We start from the raw sequence: 25446 nt of genomic DNA, 5'->3' as shown, positions 1-25446 counted from the left end.
GCATACACGATCACGCGAACTCCGCTCATCCTCGCAGGAGCGGCTTTTGACTGGCCGTCGAACAAAAACGGTGTTCACCGCATCTGCGTTCCAGACGGAAGGGAAAAGTGGCTTCCGATATTCGGAAGCCACTGGGTGCTGGGCACTTTTCAATCACCTCGAATGAGAACTCATTCCGTGAGAACTGCTTTTTGTGTTCAGTTTGTTGTCCTTCCCCCGCGCATCCGATGAGCACGGCTGTATACGTACGGTGCGAAAGAAATTATACAATGTTCCACGTGTGAAGGAGACGTGCATTTATGATCCGTGGCAAGATTATCAAGCAGTGCCCTCTACCGGTGTCTGGTGGCAACTGGACATTCCACATTACCGCTCCCCCTCCTCCCTCGCATTCCTTTCACGTTACACATGTGGCTCGCAGCTCGATGCCCGCCCCTTATAAACATCCTTGTCAGAGAGCTCATCCACAAGGCGGGTCGTCCACTCTTGCTGCTGCTGCGAGTACAGAACAAACCCACCCTGTTAAACACCGTGACATCAGCCTCCTCAACGCAGTAAATACGCCAAGCGCTAGCGCCATCTATCGGGAAAAATTAGGTTTTAAATGCATACATTCCTGAGTCGGGGATTAATTTTTTATCATCAGCTGTGACGATAACAATCGTAATGTTTACGTTATCTTGCTTTGATTTGTCCCGAGTTACAATCTTATGCATGAAAAAATAAGAATAGCTTTCGCCCCTTCTGGAAATAAAACAATGTGTTAAAAGATGTTCAAACACTAAATAGAAACCTTTTTCCAAGGAATAATATCTGCACTAACCACACATACTTGTGGTGAACATGCAAACAAAATACGCCCCGATACTGGTAGGAACCTCCTGGTTACACCACCAGCCCACAGGGGATTATTGTGTCCGTCCGTCCGTCGTGCATCCAAAAATGGGAGGGGTGGGGCTGGGTGGGGAGGGGCTGGGTGGGGAGGGGAGGGTGGGGATGATTGCTTGTGTTGCAATCAAAACGTCGTGATTTAATTTATTGTTTTTTCACCTACGTGACTTTACCGACAGAACCAAAGAACACGAGTTGGACCATCTGTAAATATAGATTCGGTTTTCCCAAGCTGGGGAGGCGTTCATCTTTCCTGACCATCCTAAACCAGCAGCTGCCATTAAACGTACCTAACGACACAACCGCTGTAAAACCCCATAGTGGTACTTGTTTGTATCAACCCAAAGCGATGGGCTATATCAACACCCCCCCAAACAGGAATGTTAAGTTGCAACGTGCCGATTACGGAGCCACAACATTGTAATGCTTTACAACAACAAAAATGTAAAAAAACATTTGCGGTTCGATGCATAAAACCGCTCGCATGCACATTTCCCAGGAATTCCCCAGCAAAAATAATTGTACCGGGAAAATCCTCACTTGTGGCGTTTAATGCAACCAAGCCATTGGTCAATAAATACAATACGCACGCGGGCTGTCGTATATTATTTATACATGCACAAAGTGGGAAGAGAGACTGAACAGAAAGTTGATTCATGGTTTTCACACGCACGTTTATGCTTGACACCAAACGCCTGCGATTGTAAGGGGCCGTCCATAAATGACGTCACGCTATTTTGGACGATTTTTGACGCCCCCCCCCCCCCCTTCGTCACACGACGTCACAAAAAGTCAGACCCCTCCCCCCTCAAATATGACGTCACAAAGCTCTGCCCCCCCCCCCCCAAAAAAATATATAAAACATGCTTCAAATCGCTTTAAACTATTGTCATTGTAGTGCGTATTTAATGTGGCGCTGCACTCTGATGTCGTAGGAGAAAACATTTTTTGAAAAGTCTATTTAATTAAGTAGAACGTGTTGTCTATATTCATATAAAGTTGCGCATTTTGATGTGACGTCATTTCTCAAACCCCCACCCCCCCCTTCGTCACACATCGTCACAAATGTCTGACCCCCCCCCCACCCCAGAGGTGTGTGACGTCATTTATGGACGGCCCCTAAGGCCCTAAAAGAGTTGATACATATTCTTGGTTCTTTCGGTAAAGTCACGTAGAAGGGAAACAAAATAATAAAAAAAATATAAAACAATAAAATTCTCACGACGTTTCGACTGCAACACAAGCAATCATCATCAGGTGTGAAAACCACAGCAAGACTTGTGTTGCAGTCGAAACGTCGTGAGAATTTTATTGTTTTATATATTTTTTTATTGTTTCCCTTCTACGTGGTGACTTTACCGAAAGAACCAAGAATATGAATCCCTGCAGTCACGAAAGCTTTAAATCAGAGTTGATACAGTTAACACGGCACACCAGGCATAACTGGACATGACCTGTGCTTGGCCGTACACATGCCCGCTTACTGAACCAAGAATGCAGAGTTGGTACAGAGGGTCCCCGATATACGTCTGGGTTTGGGACCGGAAAGTTGCGATTTATAACGAAACAATGCATAACGGAGGACTTCCCCCATAGGAATGCATGTTAATGGTGGGGGGGGGGGGGTAGGGGCCTTAGCAGCGTAAACATTGCCAATGCGACGCAAAGTGGGGCAATTTCTCCCATAAGAAACAATGGATAGGGACCGTAAACTTATGGAAATATTGCGTTTCATACCGAGCAACCAAAATACGTACTTTACATGTATAGAACTGTAATGTACATGTACTGTACATGTACTGTACAGTACCTGTACTGTACAGTACCTGTACTATACAGTACCTGTACTATACAGTACCTGTACTATACAGTACCTGTACTATACAACACAATGTACACATTTAGAACCAATTCTGAGTTCAAGAGCCGTTAAACAGCAAACAGAATTCATACTTCTCAAACAACTAAATTGAAAACCATTTTTATGAGCGTTTCGAAGCAGCCCTGTAACACTTTAAAAGTTTGCCCCTTTTTTAATACAAAACGTATTCGTGACATTTTTAAAGTAATGACTCAAAACATAAAACCACTTGTGTTTTAAAAAAAACGCACAGAATCTTAAACATCGTGTTTAAAAAGACGTTAACAATATTCATGTTCTTGACCTCGAAGAGTGCATGAGTAGAAGGGTTGCGACGATATTTTGCGATAAACGTCTGCGCTGATTACAATGAGCACTCGGAGCTACGCACGCGAGAGAACACGGTGGGACTGAGATGGCGGAGCATGCGCGAGTTGTGCAGTACATCTACGACCCCCCCCCCACACACACACAAAGCCAAGTTCAGCTTCGTCAAGTCGAAAATTATCATCGAAAACAATAATCGTCACCGTCACTGGTGTTGTCGGTGAGCGGGAATCGATGTCGGATCACCGGGCTCGTCGCGCAGCGTAAGCACTGACCGCTACGCACCCCCCCACGCACAATGTTTTCGACTCAGCTCGAACGGAGTCAAAGACGACGGAAAAGCGGGGAAACGTTACGTTGCGGTCCTCAAAAAGCCAGCGTTGCGAGTGCGAAACGACGTATATCGAGACGGCGTATATCGGGGACTCCCTGTACGATAGTACCCAGAGAAATTTGGTCTCTTATTCATGACAACGTATTATTGGATCTATAGTCTTATCTTTAACCAAGGGGTGTCCCAAAACACACATTTCAATGGCGACCTGGGTGGAATAGTTACACAGAGAGGGTTATTCATCGTTTTTAGTTGAAGGCAATGTTATGATAGGGGGGAGAGGTTACACTCACAAAGTGGCCTGGCTTTTTAAATGGCTTCTAAAGGTGTTTTTAGTCTGTCCCTTACAGCTTTTGTTTCACATGATAACACTTGGGACAGCAGGGGGAACTGGACCATTGACCCAGTAACTCGGTGGCAAGATGCTATCCAGCACCAGTTTACGCAATAAGCCGAATCAATCAAAAGACCAAAGTCTCTCTGCTGAAGCAATGGTCGGTGGTCATCTCTGTTCACAGATTTTAGCCAGTGGTGCCATATCCACATTCACAGGACAATGAACATCGACTTCCTGCAACGTGGTACTAATTGAACAATTCTGGAGAAAATGTAGCCGTTATCGGTGAGCAATAATAATGAGCGCGTTACACGCTTGTAATGCATGACATTTTGATTTATTTAGTTGTGTTGGGTGGTGGAGGGTTTCATGACAAAAACTTGGCAACATCACCACTTGCGCAAACCCAAACCATTAATTATTAATAATATTGGCTGCGAACACCTTACACGTTAAGAGAACGTAATAACCGTTTTTAATGGGCGAACCAGGACGCAACGTTGGACATCTCTTTCCCTACACACATTATTAGTTTTAGAGTTGTCCATTCCCACCAGCCCACTTAGAGATGGTCTAGAGCTCTGGTGAATGAGGGGTCATAGATTCCCTCGGGAGGAGGGGCAGCAAGGATCCGTACGGGGGTGGTGAGTGGGTGGGAGGGGGGCGGTTTGCCTCTGCCTGCGGCTGCTGCGCTTCCACGCCGATGCCCGTCCCCGCGACACGCCTGCACCGCCCCGAAAAGGCCTAGGAGCCGGCCTCCGACTCCTGGCCCAGCGCCTCCAGCAAGAGCCCCATGGGCGTGCGCTTCAGGCCGATGTTCTCCATCTTGTTGCTGAGCTTGTTCTTGAGGTTGCGCAAACGCAGCGACGCATGGATGAGCACCACTAGGGGGGAAGGGTACACGCGGAGCAGCACGGGGCGAGTAGTAGGCGCGCACACTCACAGAGTCCTTCCCCCAAAGCAGCCCTAAACAGATTGTAGGGACTAGTACTGCTATCACAGTGGTGGCCAACACCACACCCAGATGCCTTGTCTCCCTAACAATGGACGGAGGTAATTATTCAAGGCTGGGTCAACCTAGGGAAAGCCCAGGGCCTGTTCCCATATCACTTAATGATGTGAGCTGGGAATCAAACTCAGGTCTCCAAGTTCATAGCGCAATGCGCCAACCACTTTGCACTTCGCCATGAGTACAAATATTCCCCGTATAGTGTCAATAGACTGTTGGGTCAAGAGCTGTTCGCGAGCACCTACAAAGGCCAACACTGCACATGAGGGGGTGGGTGGCCAGCACCACATCGCACCAGCTAATGATTTCAGGTGAGTAAGCCTAGGGGAGGCCGAGTACTGGTTCAGATAATTATCACTGGTGTTGGTAGCCGTGAGTGGGGATCGAACTCGGGTCGTTGGGTTCGTAGCGCGCTCACCACACAGTCTTCAAGACACAAATGTAAACAAAAAACATAAATAGTAGTAGCTCTTCCTCAAATGTTACTCCTGAAACACTTCAGCTAGGTTGGTGGGTAAGCGCTGTAGGTTGGTAGACAGAAGGATAAGACAGTAGGTAGGTCGGTAAATTAGTGAAAAAATAGGTTATGGGGAGGAATTCTAAAGCAGAGAAAAGTGCTGTGACCTGCTGTGTGGTGAGTGTGTGGGTTCGTGAGCCAGTGAGTGTTTGAGCGAGCGAGTGGGTGAGTGGGTTTTTGTGCTCTGCAGTGCGGCGATTGAATACAGTGTGGGTGAGACGAAACAGTCAGTCTGGTAGACCCCATCATGGGTGAAGGAATCAATTAATGAAATTCATGAGACAAGTGAGGAGAGAGAGAGTGACTGGCCGAGTGAGTCGGCGAGCGTTGGTTCATCAATAAACCCGACTACTTTGCGGGGATCGATTAGCGCCGTTCTTTCGCTATGCGAGTTATGGTGCTCACAGAGTAGCGGGAAGGTGATGCCGAAGACAAAGACCAGGATTCCCCCGAGCAGGTGCAGCAGCATGGCGCTGGCCACGAGCACCGCGCACACTGCCAAGCCCGGCCGGTTGCGCTTGAAGCGGCGCACGGTGGTGCGGTTCTCCGAGGCCAGGACAAAGGCCAGGAAGACGATGGCCACCACCGCCCCACCGATCATCATCTCTAGGGGACGCATGTACCTGCAGGTGTCCGGCAGGAAAAACAAAACACAGAGCTGGTATTGTATTTATTCATCCAAAGCAGAGGGCCGATTGAACTGTGTTCGTCCAGAGGCGATTGTCAGTGTTCTTTGTATTTAAAATATGGTAAAGGTGCAACACTGTAATTGCTCACAGCGCTACTGGTAGAAGGGCTTTTACTTTGAGGGCACTCGAGAGGGGGGATGCCGGTCATCTCTGCTGGTGGCGCAGAGAAGGAAGTGAAAATTCCATAATTCTGTAGGCGGCAGAGGGGGGGCAATCTTTCCCGAAAGAATAAATGTTGACAAGCTACATAATAGTACTCATTTTATTGTCTCGAGATGAATTAAAGGCTGAGTTGATCCTCCAACCAGCAGTTGAACTCGTGACTCTCTGATTCCGAGTAAAACGCTATGACCACAGCACCACCTGTCCGGATAATTAAAAAAAAAACGAGCTATGATTAACACACTGGCTCAACTGAGAGCATTCCACCCGCCTGCCAACTGTTCGTCTAAATTGTTCAATTCTACAAGGATTTGGATTAGAGCAGCTGTTAATGGGCAGTGCTAAAAATACGCACAGACTCGTATATGTACACTCAAAACAGATAACCAAATAAAGCATTAAAAATATTATACATGGCCTCCTTACACATTCCAATACTTTTTGTTGGCACATACAGATTATGGTCAATGTTTAAGGAATGTATTTACATTGAATACATTTAGGGTACGTATCACGAGCATTATAATAAGAAACAAGGTAAAGAGTGAATAATTGTTTTAAAAAATCCACCTAATCGTCTACATCCTCCCTAATGGACACAATTCCAAAGGATCGATAATTCAATTACCGGAGCTCCTCTGTAATATCTGCACTGATAAATTACATCACGCTTGTTGCAAAGGAACATGTAAAATTCTGTATAAGTAGGCCATATCATATATAGTATCCGAAATCCCATGTCTACATCATTCTCGACTAAATTGCTAAACGCATACAGTATCTATATATAGCCAATAAATGAAATATATATTTTAGATAAAGCAAAACAATCATTGAGAATGTTTTCCCCTTTTTTCTGGCAACAAAACAGGTGTTAAGATGTTAAAACGCCAAACTGAAACCTTTGACAAGGAATCATGTCTACATTAACCACAATACTTGTGGTCAGAATGCAAACAAAAAAACACTGATAATATATACATTTCGATTTTTTTCGATGAAGGCCGCTTGTGTTGTGGCCGAAACGTCGTGAGAATATTATTGTGTTATTTTATTTTATCAATTTATTATTTTATTCTCATTCTACGTGACTTTACCGAAAGAACCAAAGAAGAATATATACATTGTCCTTGAAACTGACTGGTCCACGTCAGAGACAGCTTTCTTTTGAGCCTCGTCTCAAACGGTGTTAGACCAGAGGACGCCAAAAGGCGCCTTTTGGCGTTCTCTGGTGAAGGTGTATTGCCTGATGCTTTATTTTGTTCCATAAAAGAATGTCGCTCTTGCAAAAAAAGAAAATGGATCTCCATGTGCGCTCATCTGATTAAATCAAGGTCGGTGAATTTGATTTGGAGCGACAGCATCTCATTGAACTCATGCCGCTTCAACATTCAATACATCATTGAGATTAAGTGCTTGCAGAACTCCTTAATGTCTGAGTTACTGTACAACTTGTCACGTTATTGCCTCTCAAACTGTAAAATAGCGGCATTTAAAAATAAAAGGGTCTTTTGTTTCCTATTGTTCCTACATTTAGGGGAAGGTCTTCATAAAACAATTAGGCAGAATGCTCTGTCTGGTGAGACTTTTAGACAACCCAACTCGGAGACAGACCAGTCTCTGATGAGACCTTTATGCAATGACGAATTTACAGACGCGGTCTCTGAAGAAATATATACAGACTTAACAATCACATTGGTCTACATTGGGATATTTTATACAAATAAACGGATGGATCGGTATCTCATGGGATTATTACGCAAGAGGACTGATTTACTTCCCATTGTTACCGGGGGGGGTCTCTTCAAAACCAGACTTGGCAGCTGGTTTCGAATCATAGGGCCCTCTGAGGCAGTGGTCTATCGGACATGAGATCGACAGGATCTCAACTCTGCAAGACATTCTTAAAAGTAGTGATTACTCAACGTATTGTTCAACGCACACTCGCGTGTAAAATGCCGTGTCGTACTCGAGAAAACAAGCCGACGTGAATGCAGCTTAGATACTTTTCAGCACGTAGGCATTCAACAATTAACAATGTGTAAATTTGAGGGTGAATGGCTATTGGCGTTATCGCAAATCTGACCGCGTCACGTCAGCCACACCCATCGATTCACTCACGCCGCAGCCGTTAATAATAAACTCACGCAAGTTCACCGTACAATACTTTATCGAGAGCAAAATAAAAAAAATAAAAACCTTGACAAAATCAAACTCTCCCGTAATTCTTTAACAACCGTTATTTGCCATCGTTAAACAACGTCGATCCCCGGGACTCGGGTGGCGGGTCGCGGCCCGCCTCATCCACGGCGGCGCCACCCCTCCAGGCAAGACCGAGGCTGCGCCACTCCCGTAAACGGCGGGCCTAGGCCGCGCCGGACTAACCCGACGAGCAGCATGACGGCCACGATGGAGGCGGCGTAGTTGCTCTGGTAGTACAGCAGGTTGTTGATGATCCTGTTGTTCCACCTCGCCGGGTCGCTCATGTCCGGCGCCCCGAACCGCGCCACGCCGAGAACGAAATCGTCCGCGGCTCGGAGCGGCGGGAAGCGCACGTCCGCCATGATGGGTGAGGAGGAGTTGTGGTCACGTGAGCTCGCGGTTCTTGCGGTTCCACAAAAGAAAAGACAAAGATGCCCTTCCCCCCGGTGTAGCCTCACATAGAGTGTCGGGGCAAGTGCTGTTCGCTAGCAGCAGCTATGTCTCTCTCTCTGTCTCTCTCTGTGTCTCTCTCTCTCTGTGTCTCTATCTCTGTGTGTGTCTCTCTGTGTGTGTCTCTCTCTCTGTCTCTCTCTGTGCGTCTCTCTCTGTGTCTCTCTCTGTGTCTCTATCTCTGTGTGTCTCTCTGTGTGTGTCTCTCTCTCTCTGTGTGTGTCTCTCTCTGTCTCTCTCTCTCTCTGTGTCTCGCTCTGTGTCTCTCTCTGTGTGACTCTCTCTCTGTGTGTCTCTCTCTCTGTCTCTCTCTCTCTCTGTGTCTCTTTCTGTATGTCTCTCTCTGTGTCTCTCTCTGTGTCTCTCTCTGTGTCTCTCTCTCTCTGTCTCTCTCTCTCCAAGCTTGCATTCATTCACACCTGATGACGGTTGCTTGTGTTGCAATCGAAACGTCGTTATTCTATCATTTATTTAATTTTATGTCTACGTGACTTTACCGAAAGGACGAACGAGAAATTCCTGCAGTCACGAAAGCTTCAAATCAAATTTCGATTTAAAGCTTTCGTGACTGCAAGGATTCATCTTCTTTGGTTATTTCGGTAAAGTCACGTAGAATGAGAATAAAATAAAATAACACAATAAAATTCTCACGACGTTTCGGCCGCAACACAAGTGGCCTTCATCAGGTGAAGGGACGAGACTGTCTCGAGGACAGCGCTGGAGCGAGACAGTCTCGTCCCTTCACCTGATGAAGGCCACTTGTGTTGTGGCCGAAACGTCGTGATAATTTTATTGTGTTATTTTATTTTATTATTTTATTCTCATTCCACGTGACTTTACCGAAAGCTTCAAATCAAGTTTCCTCCCCCCACCCCCCAGGTGCGTGACGTCATTTATGGACGGCCCCTTGGGTGTGCCAGCACCACGCCCGGCCGCCTTTGTCTCCCCCGGTGGCGATGTTTACACGCAGCGCCAGGTGCTCGTTTGAGGCTGCGTCGACCGAGGAGTGGAGGCTCAGGACCGGTGCAGATGCTCGTCACTGGTGGTGGTTGTTGGTGGCCGTGAGCGGGAATCGAACTCGGGTCGTCGGGTTCGTGGCGCTAACAGCTGCGCCACCGCTGCCCGCACACACAAAAAACCCAAATCCTCGTGTACATTGTGCCAAATAAAAACCCATCAGCGGTGCCTGAAGTACTTGCATTATACTGTTTGGTTCATTCGGTAAAGTCACGTAGGTATAAAATAAAATAAATCACGACGTTTCGATCGCAACACAAGCGGTCGTCCTCAGGCGGAAAAAATATAATCCAGCATCCGCCATGGTTCGCCCAGTGGATGCGTTTTATGGTGGACCATGAGCTTCGTGGAAGATTACACCCAGGGATCTTCTGCATTGAGTCATTCACACAATGCTTTTGAGTTATTTTGAACTCCATTCAGCTTCCCAAGCTCCATCGGGTTTGAATTCGCATTGTTTAAGGCGAAGCGCATGGGTCCAAAGGGGCTTTACCTGACTTCAAATGATTACGAGGGACCTTGTTGAGGTCCTGGTGAATGGGAAGGGGCGACTGTTGTCCTCGATTCGCAGCACGTCCCAGAGGCTTGCAGTGTTGCGGTGAATGGGTGGGGGAGAGATGTGGAACAGCACGGGCCGATCCACCACATTGCAGTGTTCAGTTGGACATGAACAAGTCGAGTGGTGACTACTTCTGGTCCATACTGGTGAACAGTATTCGGCAACAGAGCACACAAGGGCTATCGCTGATAGTCCGTAGCACTGGTGCTGATGCTGCCCAGCGTGTGCTTGGCAGTTTCTAGACCAGGACGACCCTTGTTTTGGTCTTGGAGGCTACCTTTTTGAGGTTGTCATGGAATGTTAGCGTACGGTCCAGCGTCACTATAGTGGCCCTCCGGTGGGGATCGTGAAATATTAATATGGCTTAGGGAGGTCTTTATCCAGCAGTGGAATGACCATGGAGGATGATATTGCTGACGCGTGGAAACAAGTCGTGCGGGTATTAGACTTGCAGCTACGAGCAGCACAAATCATTCAAGGCAATATTTAACAAATAATTTATTCTTGTATTGACAACCCCAAATTACTATTGTGAATGGAGTATCCAGGGTGGTGGATTGTTAGCCCCCAATAGCTTGAGTGGGGCCAACATTGAGCATCAGAACACTTGGTGTAAATTCAGCGTCGTAGTGATGGGCCACTCGATGACTCAGAAACCAGGGGTGAGGCGAAGTGGCCCCAGGGTAGGAAGTACAAACTCAAGTGCTCTTTTCTATTACCAGTATTGAAACCAGGGCACTGACCCGCCCCTACTGGACATCTGTGAAAAAGAACTTCGTATCTCATCAGATTCCTCCAATCTAAATAATAATTCAAATTTATCATGCGCATTCCATCCTAGGATCCCAATGCGCAATGCACTACAAGCAGTAAACAAAAGCAGAAACAGGGCAACTGACCAAACTAAAGAGGGAAGGCCACTTTAGAGCGATGGGTTTTCAAAGCAGACTGAAATAAACATTCTGATTCAGCGACTATAAATGTGAGAATTGTAGGCTCGAGTGAGAAAGAGGATGTGAGCTCTGAGCCAAGCCTGGGTTGACGGACCTGGCTGGGAATTAAACAGATCATTCGCAGGAGTGACCACGTGTGAAGCTGCAGAATCATATATGTACGTGTGAATATTGCATTGGTCAACAGAAGCACCGAGACTTTGTAAATACATTTCAAATAAAATTTGTTTTTTTTTATTAGTTTTACAACTGTGATTCCATCTCTCCGTGGTATGTTACATGTACATCAGAATTTGTGCAAGTGTGTATCTTATCTTAATGATATTTATATAGTGCCTTTAACCAGGCGCTGTACAGCAATTATAAAATTGTACCTAGCATAACAATAATTTGAAAAAATACATTGAAAGGTAGTCAGCCAGCATTGCATTGGAAAGACAAAGGGGGGCGGGGCGAGGGGCTGGAGCCAGGAGGGAAGAGGGGGCCACGGCGATGGAGTCCCCCGCACCACCGACGATGTCCACAATGTCCATGCAGTGCAGCGGTGGAGTCCTGGCCGGGCCCACGACAAGAACCCGCAGCCTCGGCCCGGCTTGCTTGCCACGGACGCGAAGCTTCCCTCCGTGCCCGGCATGCTGATATGGTGAAGACTCCCCCGGCAGGAGCTCGACCTCCCACCCTTGTGACCGCACAAAGCCCCGATTGTCCTGCGGCTGCCGATGCCTCGGCAGCCATGTGGCCCGGAACAGGAGCCACCAGACGCGGGCGACGGAGCGGCCCACCGGTCTCGCGGGATGGCGCGGAAGTCGCACGGTGCCGGCGATGCCCGGTGGGCAACCGCCGGCAGCCAGGCCACCAAGTAGAAACGTCCAGTGGGCGCGGGACAGGCAGGAGAGGTGGTCGGGGAACGGCGCTAACAGCACTTGCCCGATAAGAAGTCTGTTAAGGCCATACAAAAAAACACACTCTGATAATGTATGCATTGTCTTCAAGACAATGCATACATTATCAGAGTATGTTTTTTTTTTGCATTCTGACCACAAGGAATTCCAGTACCGCTCACGGCCAACAGTCCTGGGTCTCCTGTGGGTTGACTCAAACTCAAATGAGGACATGGTGAATGCAAAAAGATCGTCACTCGGGAAACAAAGGCAGCCGGGCGTGACCACTATGCCGGCCTTGCCCCCAACAATCTGTTTTGGCTAAACGAGGGATCATTAAATTTTGTGAAGGGTTGAAGATGGGAGCAGGGAATGCGATATGACGAGAGATGTGATCATGTGAATTCATAAATGTTCGGGGTGAAGAGTAGGAGCGGGGGAGGGGTTTGTCGGGGAAGGGAGTTGCTGTCCACGACTATTTACGCTTCCTCCTAAATCTAAATTTTGGCATTTTCTTCTTGAAAGTCGCCTTGAATTTGCTGTGCAGTTTCTTCGCTTGCGTCCTCTTATTCGCCAGGAATTTCTTGAACTTTTCTTTCCTTTTGCCTGCAAGGAGACAGATCGCGTTAAGGGAAACAACTTAACAATGGTGAGTAATTGGAATGAATCAGTTATCAGAAAAGCATCAATGGACCGATCTGCTTTACGTCAAATTATATCGGTGAAGTTAGAGCTGCAGGCTCTGGCCCAGTCTTACGACTGTTGTCACATCTACTGACAAAGGATTTGTTCATGAAAGAAAAAAATCGAGCGTTTTCAACTCTGGCCAGATTAGTAATGTAGAATTGCATGACTATTGCAATTCAATGTTCTGCTAATGTTTACGAGTGGTGTACCATCATGAAGGCAACATGTAAAACACAACTCCCGTTTCCAACCGAGTGGCGGTGAAGTCACCGCGGCACGTGGTGCCATGCTACGTGCACTTTGACGCCAAGTGAAATGCCGAAGCCTCGCTGGCAGGAGGTCATGGAACAGATCCAGGTGTCGTGGATTGTCTGAGATGTACCTATGTTGAACTTCTTTGTACCATACATAGCCAACCGTGCTAATCGGAGGTGCGAGACGACTGGTAGATGCACACGGACACACACTTCTCTCACCTGACTTCACTTTCTTCTGCTTATGGTGCGTCTTATTGCGGTCATCACCATCGCTATCTGTGCCGCCGCTGGTCCCTGGCTCAGGCTTCAAGCTTTGCACCAAGGTAGTGAGGATCTCCATAAACCACCCGCTTGGTGCAACGTCTTCTTCATCCACGGCCCTTGGCTGTGGCATTATGTAGTAGCGAATTGCCGTGAGGGCTCGTGAGATATCGCTCCAGAGTGACGGTGGCGCGTCTTCTTCATCACTGTTCGTGACATTGGCCTCGCCACCGTCATCTGCAGCCTGTGCTGGAAGGCTGCCACAGAGAGTGCAAAAGAGAAGCGGAAGAAAATAGTTTAGACATGAAAGGTTGCCTTGCGAGGATGCAGTGCACGTGGCTTGTGCAGTGTTCATCATGAGTTCCGAGACTCATGCACAGTGCTCTTGTCTTCCTACGTCAGGGGTTGACGAACGAAATAACAAGGACCATTTGTTTCAAATTCGGTGTAAGAAACAAAAACCCTCAATATTTCAACAGCCGTAATGCACTGCGGTGAATACGAGATATTCCTTAATAAATAAATAAATCGGTGCGAAGCAACCTCTTGAAGAGCCGCACGCTACTCTGGAGTCAAAGGTTGCCTACCCCTGTCCTAGCTCCTACTACACACACACCTAGACATTGTCTCACAAAGCTTCACATGCATTTGAAGCTTCTTTAATTAGTTATTCATCACTGCTTGATGGTGGCTGGTTGGTGCCGAGATATGTTTTGTGCGAACTGGCACTGCTGATAAAAAAAAAAATTACTGCACGTATCTGCCTGTTATAAAACTGAGCTGAGAAGCGCATTGATTTCAGTTAAATCCGAGCTCTGAGAGTCACGTGGTGGACGTTACTCTGTAAAAGCGGATGGGGAATTGTTGCCCCGTGGTGTACATGAGAGGTCACTTGAAGCGAGTTCAGTAGTTCTGTGATGTGTTTCCATGGACCATTGTTTAACATGGTGTGATGCAGCCTTGCAAGAATGTGATTTTGGATGCATTATTCATTTCAAAACTTGATACTGATTTTACAGAAGTTCATCGTGCCATCAAATAAAACGCGTGCTAAACTGCCAAGGACACGCTGTTTAATTGCGAAGCTACAAGATGAGAGCTGTTTGTTTTTTCCTTTTTCTTCAAGTCACTTTAACAAGAAGGGCTTACCCTTGACTCCAAACATTCTACAATTATGTTTTTACAAAGAACATGCGCAGTGTTTTACATGGAAGGGAGGCGGTTTACATGGAACCAATGGCAAAGAGCGGTTGATTTTAAGAGATATGTGCTCCCCGTAGCATTGTACCCTCATCATCATCACACTCACCTCACGTGACGCCAGTATAGAAGCCTTGCACCAACACACAGGGCGATCAGCCCTATGGAACTCAGGACGGACAACATAACCGTCTTGTAGACTGCGTCCACACACAAGGGAGAGCAAACACATTCATTAAGTTATCTCCAGCAAAATATCAAACAGGGGTGACTCATATTCCTAAAAAGATGGGGTTAGGGACAGTAATATAACTGCTCAGCCTCATTCTAGATTTGAAGTTTTCGTGACTGCAAGTATCCACAATCTCTGGTTCTTTCGGTAAAGTCACGTAGGTGAAAAAAATAAATAAATGTGTCTCACCAGCCGTGTCAACCGCACATTCCACTAGAACAGTGGTTCTTAACCTTGTTGGAGGTACCGAACCCCACCAGTTTCATATGCGCATTCACCGAACCCCTCTTTAGTGAAAAATAAAATGTGATTTTTTTCAAATTCAAGACATAGATATGTTTTTTACTGGTACACAAAATGAGCCGTGCATGAACATTACCTTGTTCAAAGAATAAAACCAACACAATGCATAAACTCACAACAAATTACATACCTGGAAATCAATGTGACTTCTGCTGTTGCCTTTGAGAGATCAGTTCAGATATGCGTGGCTTCACCTTGGCAAGTGCCACTCTCATGTCATTTTCACAGCAAAGTCTGTTCCTTTTCTTCGTTTTTATGTCCAGCATCCTCGAAAAGGATTGCTCACAAAGATATGTTGTAACAAATGGTATAAAAAAATCCAGGGCTTTCTTAGCAATAACTGGATACTTGTTCATTTGTCGACACCAAAACGTTGAGAGCGTTGTTGTTCTGAAGAGTTGCTGTTGAACCTGGCTCTGCTGAATTTCAATGATTTCGTCGAGGAATTCATCATTGACATCTGCTGTTTCAACAGCAAACGTGAACGGCTGTCTCACCCATGCTGGATATGACTCTCTTGTAGGAAAATATCCGTCGAGAGACTTTGCAAGCTCATCTAAGTGCGTGGCAATTGTTTGCTTCAGTTCCGTGGATACAGAAATATCTCCGATTCCAGACACATCTTCGATCTTACTTGCACAGTCGTCCAGAAGCGGGAAGTTTGCGAAGTTATTGTTCTCTGTTCGTCGTTTCCATAACGGTAGCTTTTTTTGAAAAGCCTTCAGGTGTTCTTCCGCTTCCATGATATTGACTCCACCACCCTGCATCTGCTGATTGAGATGATTGAGAGCTGCGAATATATCAGCCATGTACGCTAAAATGAGAATGAACTCAGGATTTTTGAAGCAATCTGCATGGCAGTGTTGGTGCTCTTGCAAAAACAGGGCTAATTCCACACGCATGGCAAAAACACGATTCAGCACCTGTCCCCGGGAAAACCACCGAATATTAGAATGGAGCAGAAGTACCTCAAATTCAGAGCCCATTTCTTTACACAGCTCACTGAAGATGCGGTGCCTCAGAGCACTTTTTCGCACATAGTTCACACATTCCACCACAGTTTTTAATACTTCTGCCATTTTTGGAGGTAAGGTTTTTGTTGCCAACGCATGCCTGTGCAGAATACAATGCGTCACAATGATGTGTGGTGCATCGGCCTTTACTAGCGCACCAAAACCAGACTTTCTTCCCAGCATGACTGGAGCTCCGTCCGTACAAACTGCAGAAACCATATCCCATGAAAGATTGTTGTCTCTGAAGAAGTCATCCACAAGCTTCTTCACATCGGCTGCCTTCGTTGTTGTTGTAAGAGGCTTACAAAATAAAAACTCTTCTTTTATCATGTCGTCTCTCACATAGCGTACAAAAACAGCAAGCTGGCTTAGATCAGAAACGTCTGTGGTTTCGTCGAGTTGAAGGCTGAATTTTGCCGGGCTTGAAATCAGATCCGCGACTACTTGAGCCAAGATGTCTTTACTCATGTCTTCTATTCTGTCACTGACAGTGTCATTTGAAAGGGGAATTTGGGATAATTTACCTTCGGCCGCTGTTCCGAGTATCAGATTCGCCATCTTTAATGCAGCTGGTTTCACAAGTGTTTCACCAATGGTGTGTGGCTTGCCCTGCTTTGCGATCAGGTAAGCAACTTCGTACGATGCTGTCAGGATCGGTTTGTTAACAGGTACAAATCTAAGAGCAGACAGAGTGGCCCTTTCATCGAATCTGGCTCTCTTCACCCTGAATTCAGCAAGTGTTGTGTTCTTGTATTCCCCGTCTCCATGCAGCTTCAAGAAGTGTTCCTTTAGTTTTGCTGGTGCAAGACTAGAGTTGCTCAACTTGGCGTTGCAAATCATGCAGATAGGACGCTCACTCCCATCACGTTCCGTGATACATGAGAATCCATGTTGTACATATTCGTCCGACCACTTTCTTCTTTTGCCCGACATAGTTAGTATGGATAAAATATTAAAGAAATCACACGACGTACGACAACAACAGTCACACGTTGACTATTGAGTACGCACTAAATTCCCCGCAGCGCTGATTGGCCAAGCAGTGTAGCATGATCATCTGCAGCCAGTGATGGCCAAGCGGGCCGTGTGTGTCATCACAAATTTACACAATAATTCAAGTGTGTCCGGACCTCCGTGGCGGGGGCTCTGCCGAACCCCTGAGATCGACTCACCGAACCCCTGGGGTTCGATCGAACCCAGGTTAAGAACCACTGCACTAGAAGGATGTTATTAACATGGTAATATCCTAATTGCTTCGGCTCTGCAGCCCAGTTTTCGTAGCTCTACCCCCCCCCCACACTCCACCCCCCCGTCTCCTGCATCTCTCCTCCCTGGCTCCCCCCCCCCTCTTACCTTATAAAATCGCTTGTCACAAGTAGCTCTCTTTGCCCACTACAGCAATTTGTTTCTTGCTGTGGTTGTCCCACCTGATGACGGAAGCTTGTGTTGCTTCCGAAACGTCGTGATTTAATGTATTTATTTATTTTTTTCACCTACGTGACTTTAACGAAAGAACCAGAGGGTACGCTCAACCTCAGTTATTAAAGCTTTAATATTTGCATTCCTTTTGTGTTGTCCTCCTTTCGGCATTCTCCGGTCTAGCACGTGGTGAGACAAGGCCATGAAGCAGGCTGTCTCTGGTGTAGGCCAATTAGTTTCAAGGATAATGCATTCATTATCGAAGCATGTTCGTTGGCATGTTTTACCACAAGCATGTGTGGTTAATGCAGACTTGATGCCTTGCAATAGGTGTGTGTTTGGTGTTGGAAAATCTTAACACTTCCTATATTATATTCTTGGTTCTTTCGGTAAAAGTCACGTAGAAGGGAAACAATAAAAAATAAAAAAATAAAACAATAAAATTTCAAATTGTTTTATATTTTTTATTATTTGCATTGTTTCCCTTCTACGTGACTTTACCGAAAGAACCAAGAATATGAATCCCTGCAGTCACGAAAGCTTTAAATCAAAACTGCCTATATTATTGCAGGAAAAGGGTGAAGCCTATTCTTTTTTAATCGTTAGTGACAACGTTATCGTTTACAGTTAGAACTATGTTTAGCATTACACAGGGCTTGGAGTTATGGCTAAAGGGATAATATTCATAAGATTATTACCTGAAGATTTGTGGGCCATGTCGGGTGCTTGAGAGATGGCAGTCGTGCTGGTCGGAGGGGGAGTTGTCGTTGTTTTCGCGCCGCGCATCCGCTGGATCCAGCCGGACATTCCCATCGCCGGCTCCACTCCTGAACGACCGACCACCAGAATCAACGTGTCACGGTGGCTGAAATCATCACATACCTATCCCTATGTGTATGACACCAAACCTTTCACTGGCATTGATTCCACCGAAGCCTCTGAACTCAAAAGGCTCTCGGAGTACGGCCGAAGAGCCTCGCAGCAGAATTCTGGACCGTTTTTAACCTTGAAATGAGCCAAGCAGGGAAACCGTAGGAGAGCGATTTGAAATGTAGTCCAACAGAGAAGTAATGAAGGCATGGATGAGAGTTTCAGAATATTCCATATGCGGGCAATGTAACATTGGCATAGGTAGAATGTCTTGTAGACTGGCGACATTTGGTTGGTGAATAAAAGCATGAGGTTCTAAAATAACCACGGGGTTACACGTGCTGTTTGCCAAGGTCAAATAACAAAAAAATGTTCTATTTGTATATATTTAGAAGTGAATGTTATCTATCCTCTACTCTACACTCCTATCGTGTTTTTGTATTGTTTGTTGGTGTAACCTTCTAACCTCCCCCAAACTGGAGATCTGTGAAAAACATTCATCCAGTATACATAAATATTCTGATTCTTATAATTTGTAGGTTCAGGAGATGCACATGTGACTTGGAAACTTTGTCAAACAGGCTTTTGTTTTACCAATTTGAAGCACCTCAATTTACGTCCGTATTTACCAGCATCAACATTGCTACTATCGCATCACAACCACTACTACCAACAAAACCCATCATTGAAACAACCACCACGGCATGGACACCATCCCAATCGCCACAAGCAAATCACGAGGACTACAAGGCAACCATATAGCATTGCCATCAACACCATCTCCTGCATCACAATACACACCAACAAAGAAAAAACAAAGACCCCTCATATAGCCTTAACAAATTGTTGAGGCAAGTGCTGTAAGCAAGCAACTATGAAGGCCAACACGGTACACGAGGGGGTGGGTGGTCAGCACCATGCCCGACCACCCTTGTCTCCCCAGCGACAATGTTTTCACACCACACCAGGTACAGTCCACATGTGAGGTTGAGTCGACTTCGGGGAGGACCACGGACGGTTCGGATAATCATCACTGGTGTTGGCCGTGAGTGGAAATCAAACTTGGCTTGCTGGGTTCGTATCGCAGCGCGCTAACCACTGAACCACTGCTGCCCAGATCCACCAACAATGCCACTAATATCACCAGCGCACGTGCAAAGCCCTAGTGGAGCCCAGTGGAATTCCTGATGGAATTCCTATGGATCCCCATTTAACATTCCTGGATCTCATATTCTTAGCTCTTTCGGTTAAGTCACATTGAAGGGAAACAATAAAATAATAAAATATATATAAAACAATAAAAATTCTCACGACGTTTCGACCATAACACACCTGATGACGACCGTTTGTGTTATGGTCGAAACGTCGTGATAATTTTTATTGTTTTATATATTTTATTATTTTATTGTTTCCCTTCAACGTGACTTTACCGAAGGAGCTAAGAATATGAATTACTGCAGTCATGAAAGCTTTAAATCAAAATTCCTGGATCTCTTACCCTCGGGCGCACTGATGCTGTTTTTGGACATCACGGGCTTTGCTGCAGAAGGCTGGAACCCCGCAAGAAGCAGCAGCAGTAGCGGCAGGAGCAGTTTGAAGAACTTGAACTCCATGACGAAGCAGCTGTAGTAAGTGGAGCTCAGTGAATATCCTGGAGCTAGAACTTAGCGTTATTGTCAGGAGGTAAAAAATAAAATAACACCTACGTGACTTTAGCAAATAGAACCAAAGAGTATGGATCCTTGCAGTCACGAAAGCTTCAAATCTAGAATTGTTGTCAGGAGCTTGAACGTGGAGCGTCGACCTCACTACACGCCCTCGAAGTGTGTGACGTCACTACAGGTCTGTGACAACATGTGACGTAGTATTGACGGTGGGCGGAGCCAGGCGAGTGGGCGCGTCCATTCGGCAGTTGAGAGCGGGTAAAGTCACGCAGAAAGAAAATAAATTAAAGAATATTAATTTAATATAAAGTCAATATTAAATAAATATTTAATTTTGAAATACATTCAATAATATTCTTTAATATTAAGTTAATTTTAAATACACGTAATTTTATATTTAATAAATATTAAATAATATTAAATTTTATTATTTAATTTATTTTCTTTCTACGTGACTTTACCGAAAGAACCAAAGAGTAATTCCTGCAGTCACGAAAGCTCCAAATCAAATTCTATTTACCTCGCTTGTATTTAATTTCGCATATAATATGTCACTTGTCATTTCGTCTATATTGTTGTTTAATTTCACGTGCATCTCCTTGCGTTTCTGTGTGTTGGGAGCCGGGAATTGTTTTGCCCTGAGAGCGGCGACCAGTGTGGTATCGGACTGTTGAGACCACGTGACCCGGGTTGGTTTATAGTGGAACTCGAGTTGCCAACCATTCCGGATTGGTCCGGAATCTCCCGGAATTTTTTTTTATTGATCTCCTGGTGGCGATTGCAAAGCAATCCCAATATATTCTAGATTTGAAGCTTTCGTGACTGCAAGGATCCATACTCTTTGGTTCTATTCGGTAAAGTCACGTTTGAGAGGAGACCTGATGGCTCATTGGGGCATTCTGTCTACAGGAAACCCACCCACACAGATTCCTACTTGAAGCCTGATTCCCACCACCACCCAGCCCAAAATAATTCTCTCATCAAAACTTTATACTATAGGGCTCATTGCATTTCGGACCAACACCACCCGACCAGTGAATTAAAACATGTACACCTGGCCCTCAAAAGGAATGGATACTCTGACCGTACCATCCGCCAAGCTGTTTCTCCCTCCATACAGAAACAACCACTTGATACTCCGGTCAAAACCATCACACTACCATATATAGCAGGCGTTACTAAAAATATTTCCAAAATTCTAAACAAACACAAGATCCAGGTCCGGTTCAATACAGTACATAAAATTCGTGATCTGATCCCATCCGTGAAGGATGTCATTCCTGACTTACAGTACCCCAGGGTTTACAAATTGAGTTGTACCTGCAGTGATTACTATATCGGGGAGAAGAAAAGACATGTCTCTGACCGAATTCGCGAGCACAAATCAGATTTGAAACACGGCAGAACGAATTCTTATGCCGTGGCTGATCACTGTTACAACGCTGTGGGTGATCACGATATAATTTTCTCCGATACCAAGGTTCTTTGCAAACCCACGGGTTTTTATCAGAGATTTGTTCACGAGGCAATTCAGATCTACAAACACAGACACAATTTCAATCGAGAAGATGGTTTCAAATTAAGCAACCATTGGAAAGATGTTCTAAATCGAACTAAACATTAAACTAATTTTCATTGGTACAGTATATTTTTTTCAAGTAGTGGTACCCCAAACTTTTGCAGCACAGGCTGGTGCACTGCCAGTGCCGATCATTGTGCTACACCTTTCATCATGCTAAGTCCGCCAATCAAATGCTAATTTTTACGCTAATTCCTTTGTCAAGGCACCTTAATCCCTCTCACACAGCTTAAAGGTGCACTGCCGTGTGCTACACTTTTAATCATGCTAAGTCCGCCAATCAAATGCTAATTTTTACGCTAATTCCTTTGTCAAGGCACCTTAATCTCCCTCTCACACGGCTTAAAGGTGCACTGCCGCGTGCTACACCTTTCATCATGCTAAGTCCGCCAATCAAATGCTAATTTTTTATGCTAATTCCTTTGTCGAGGCACCGTAATCCCTCTCACACAGCTTAAAGGTCGCAGTCTGAGCTTGGCTCTGTTTCACTCCAGCGCAGTCTTCGAGACAGCCTGGTCCCTTCACCTGATGAAGGCCCGCTTGTGTTGTGGCCGAAACGTCGTGATGTTTGTTGTTTTATTTTTTTACCTACGTGACTTTACCGAATAGAACCAAAGAGTATGAATCCCAATATATCTTAATTACGGGAGGTTTTCACGAAATAAATTAATTTGACAAAAAAAAATCTTCCGAAATAGCTTAGGCCAGAGTTGGCAACCCCGTAGTGAACAGGGTGGAAACTCGACCACAAAACAGTAGCACGACATCGAGCTACAGACTGGTAGTTACTGCACGGCTATGCTGCACCATTACAGCAGAACGAGACTGATGGGTTGTGTAAAAAAAAACTAAATACGGAGACGTCCTGTCATATCAGCAATCGTACCCATCGGTACGCACGTGTAAATAGACAAACTGCGAGAGTGAACACCTCTTGTAATGTAAACTAGTGCACGGTGCGAGGTTGACTTTGAAAAAAAAATGCTGCGGTTGATGGTTTTTGCACGTTTCGGAATCTTTACATTGGTGGAATCTGATGAGCTAAAAAGCTCTTTCTCACACATGTCCATATGCTCACACTCTCGCAAGCAGTTTTTTTTTTGTTTAATCACAGACGCTGATTTTAATCACAAACGCAACGTCGTTGTTTTCTTGAGCTGCCAAAACCTTTTACGCCGGAGTTTTCCCCAACCAGTGTACAACATTCTTCATGAGGTCTCAAACGTTCGTGGTATTAGTTTAAGGCCGTTGTGACGTTTGAGTTCCAGTGAAGCAGTGGCGTGGCTAGCTAGTGTGCAGGCGGTGCAACTGCACAAAGGGAGCCGCAGGATTTTCTGTTTGCACAGTCACATAATCACTTTAAAGATGTTTTTATTGGTCATGTTTTTTGTTTGTTGCGGTTGCACCCGATTCAAGAGCCGAATGGCTCACAGGGCTACACCAAATAAATGAACTATGGAACTATGGGTGCCGGAAGAGGGGCTCCAGGCGCTGGGCTCCGTTCAAATGCGCTCGGAGTCAATGTCGTAAGATGCGTCGTAAATCAAATGTCGGCGTCGTAAATCAGGTTACGGCGGCGTAAATCGAGTTTCAGCGTCGTAAATCGACCCGTGGTGACGTGAAACAAACTTCGTGAATGCGGATCGTTCGAAATCGTACCGTCATAAACCAGCGACCACCAGTGCTGTATAATTATGTTTTTTTTTATTTAAACGGAATTCATGAAAGGGAACGCTGTAATGTATCGTCCTGTGAAATGTATTAAAACGTGTGTAAGTCTGTGCATGCACGGGTATAAATATGTGCGTGTGTGTTGCGTGCCAGTTTGGAGGCGATGGTTGGAAGCTGCAAGGCTCGGCCGCATCCTAAAATGTGACAACCATAAAAAATATATTAAAAAATGTCTACGAAAAATGTAATGAAAAGAACGAAGTCAGTTAATCAAAAGATAAAAGTATTACGATTCATGAAAAAGGATTAAAATATTACAAGTTCAAAGATACTGTCATTCAGTAGCACAATGTGCCAGCCAAGTCAACCAGGAAGCCACCAACGAGTCTGTGAAGTCTGTTTAAGTATTTATTTCTCATGTAAGCTTTGTGAGATAAAAAAAAATCAACCAGAATGTTGCCCACTCATATTTCAGAGGCTTAGCAGGTTTGATCCTGGCTATTGCCTGGATGGGTGACCAACCCATGCCCAACCAGCTACGGGGCCGCACAGCAACTTCGTAACATCCATTGCTCGCCTGTACACTGACCATACTTGACCAGCGTGAAGTATGGTCAAATAACTCCCATGACCTGCATGGCACGGAGAGGCCCTCGCCCAGCAGTGGATGGACACGTGGGCTCCGCGTGGTTCTGTGGTAAATCACAGGTTAGCAGCTTTTCAGAATGAACGATTTTCATCCAAGGTGCTGTTGGCAATTTGGTGGTGAAGAGGTAACGGTGAAGAAATGCTGAAGAGATTATGAAGAGATGAAGCAATGATGATGAGATTATCAAGTTACGAGATGGTGAAACATGAAGAAGAGATGTTTAAGGGATGACAACTACAGATGGTGACGAGATGATCAAGCGGAGATGGCGAGGAAAGATATTGAAGACATGAGAGGCTGAAGCGATGATCCAGAGATGATGAAGGGACGATAACGATGATGAAGGGATAGTGAAGAGATGTCGGTGTGGAGAGATGGCGCTGTGGTGTGTGGAGATGGCGTGGATTGGCTGAGATGAAATGCACAGTGCAGGCGGTGATATCGTCTAGGTGATGACGGTGTTGTTGTGTCACGATGTCCCCTCTTGTGTTGCACCACCAGCAGCAGCAGGAGGAGCCTGGCTGGTGCTGCGCTCGCGTGAGGCAGCCCCGGGGGGCGAGGGGAGGGCGGCCTTCACTTCGGGGCGTCCCATCACCTCGCGGATCCACGGCACAAATCGTGACACCTTCGATAGAATCAGAATATTTATGCTGGAGGAATCCGATGAGCCGTAAAGCTCTTTTTCACAGGTGTCCAGTAGGGGCGGGCACGAATGTTACAACAACGGTACAAAAACTAGATAGTCGTGCAAAGTACAAGGAAAGTAAACAAATCACCCAAACACAAACAAATACAACACTGAACCATCCCCATCCTAAATTTTGATTTAAAGCTTTCGTGACTGCAGGGATTCATATTCTTGGTTCTTTCGGTAAAGTCACCACGTAGAAGTGAAACAATAAAATAATAAAAATATATTTTTTATTATTTTATTGTTTCCCTGCAGGGATTCATATTCTTGGTTCTTTCGGTAAAGTCACCACGTAGAAGTGAAACAATAAAATAATAAAAATATATTTTTATTATTTTATTGTTTCCCTGCAGGGATTAATATCCTTGGTTCTTTCGGTAAAGTCACGTGACTTTATCGAAAGAACCAAGAATACGCATCCCCATCCTATCTAGATTTGAAGTTTTCGTGACTGCAGGGATCCATTCTCTTTGATTCTTTCGGTAAAGTCACGTAGGCATAAAATAAAATAGAAAATAAAATCAATTATTTTATTTTAAAGTGACTTTACCGAAATAAGCAAAGAGCGAATGCACCCCCATCCTACCAGGCAAATGCCCACTGAAGTATCAACATGGCAGCACCCGTCAGCATCATTGCATGAATGATGAAGTATGGTCAAACCACCCTCATGACTGACACGGGGTGTAGATTCCTTAATCCAGCAGCGGACTAAGTCAGTGCTGAAGAGTCTTGCCGTTATTATTTTATTGACCCAGGGA

General features: G+C 45.4%; 3 protein-coding genes across 4 annotated transcripts in view; all 3 read right to left on the bottom strand.

The window, feature by feature from the left end:
- Positions 1-1424: 1424 nt before the first annotated feature.
- On the bottom strand, positions 1425-8733 carry PRAF2 (PRA1 domain family member 2). The gene is made up of 3 exons (XM_032971434.2): positions 8513-8733; positions 5682-5899; positions 1425-4634 (listed from the first exon to the last, which is right to left on the bottom strand). Exons 1-3 carry the CDS (start codon positions 8689-8691, stop codon positions 4495-4497), a joined length of 537 nt encoding a protein of 178 aa, XP_032827325.1. The 5' UTR covers positions 8692-8733; the 3' UTR covers positions 1425-4494.
- A 2782-nt stretch (positions 8734-11515) lies between these two features.
- LOC142931007 (uncharacterized) lies at positions 11516-20407 on the bottom strand. The gene is made up of 4 exons (XM_076074242.1): positions 18260-20407; positions 14704-14794; positions 13353-13651; positions 11516-12795 (listed from the first exon to the last, which is right to left on the bottom strand). Exons 1-4 carry the CDS (start codon positions 18372-18374, stop codon positions 12665-12667), a joined length of 636 nt encoding a protein of 211 aa, XP_075930357.1. The 5' UTR covers positions 18375-20407; the 3' UTR covers positions 11516-12664.
- Positions 20408-23742: 3335 nt separating this feature from the next.
- Positions 23743-25446, bottom strand: part of LOC116952364 (coagulation factor VII-like) — a 29866-nt gene continuing 28162 nt past the window's right edge. For both annotated transcript variants that reach the window (XM_032971647.2, XM_076074240.1), the window contains one exon: positions 23743-24619. In XM_032971647.2, coding sequence (XP_032827538.2) covers positions 24464-24619 — 156 coding nt within the window. In that variant the 3' untranslated portion in view covers positions 23743-24463. The remainder of the gene's footprint in view (positions 24620-25446) is intronic.

This window comes from Petromyzon marinus, chromosome 46, assembly GCF_048934315.1.
Source record: "Petromyzon marinus isolate PM22_M1 ecotype Great Lakes invasive population chromosome 46, UKy_Petmar_22M1.pri1.0, whole genome shotgun sequence".
NCBI classification, from domain to species: domain Eukaryota; kingdom Metazoa; phylum Chordata; class Hyperoartia; order Petromyzontiformes; family Petromyzontidae; genus Petromyzon; species Petromyzon marinus.
This window is presented reverse-complemented; position numbering and strand designations above follow the sequence as displayed.

Bases quoted from the DNA above. Each gene is read 5' to 3' on its own strand.
- LOC142931007 (XM_076074242.1), bottom strand. From the start codon at position 18,374: ATGGGAATGTCCGGCTGGATCCAGCGGATGCGCGGCGCGAAAACAACG. The intron at 14,795-18,259 runs GTAATAATCTTA...GTGTGGACGCAG, and splicing joins CATGGCCCACAAATCTTCAG to TCTACAAGACGGTTATGTTG. The intron at 12,796-13,352 runs GTGAGAGAAGTG...GTCTCCTTGCAG, and splicing joins GCAGAAGAAAGTGAAGTCAG to GCAAAAGGAAAGAAAAGTTC.
- PRAF2 (XM_032971434.2), bottom strand. From the start codon at position 8,691: ATGGCGGACGTGCGCTTCCCGCCGCTCCGAGCCGCGGACGATTTCGTT. The intron at 5,900-8,512 runs GTTAGTCCGGCG...GGACACCTGCAG, and splicing joins GCCGTCATGCTGCTCGTCGG to GTACATGCGTCCCCTAGAGA. The intron at 4,635-5,681 runs GTGAGCACCATA...CTTCCCCCCTAG, and splicing joins CATCACCTTCCCGCTACTCT to TGGTGCTCATCCATGCGTCG.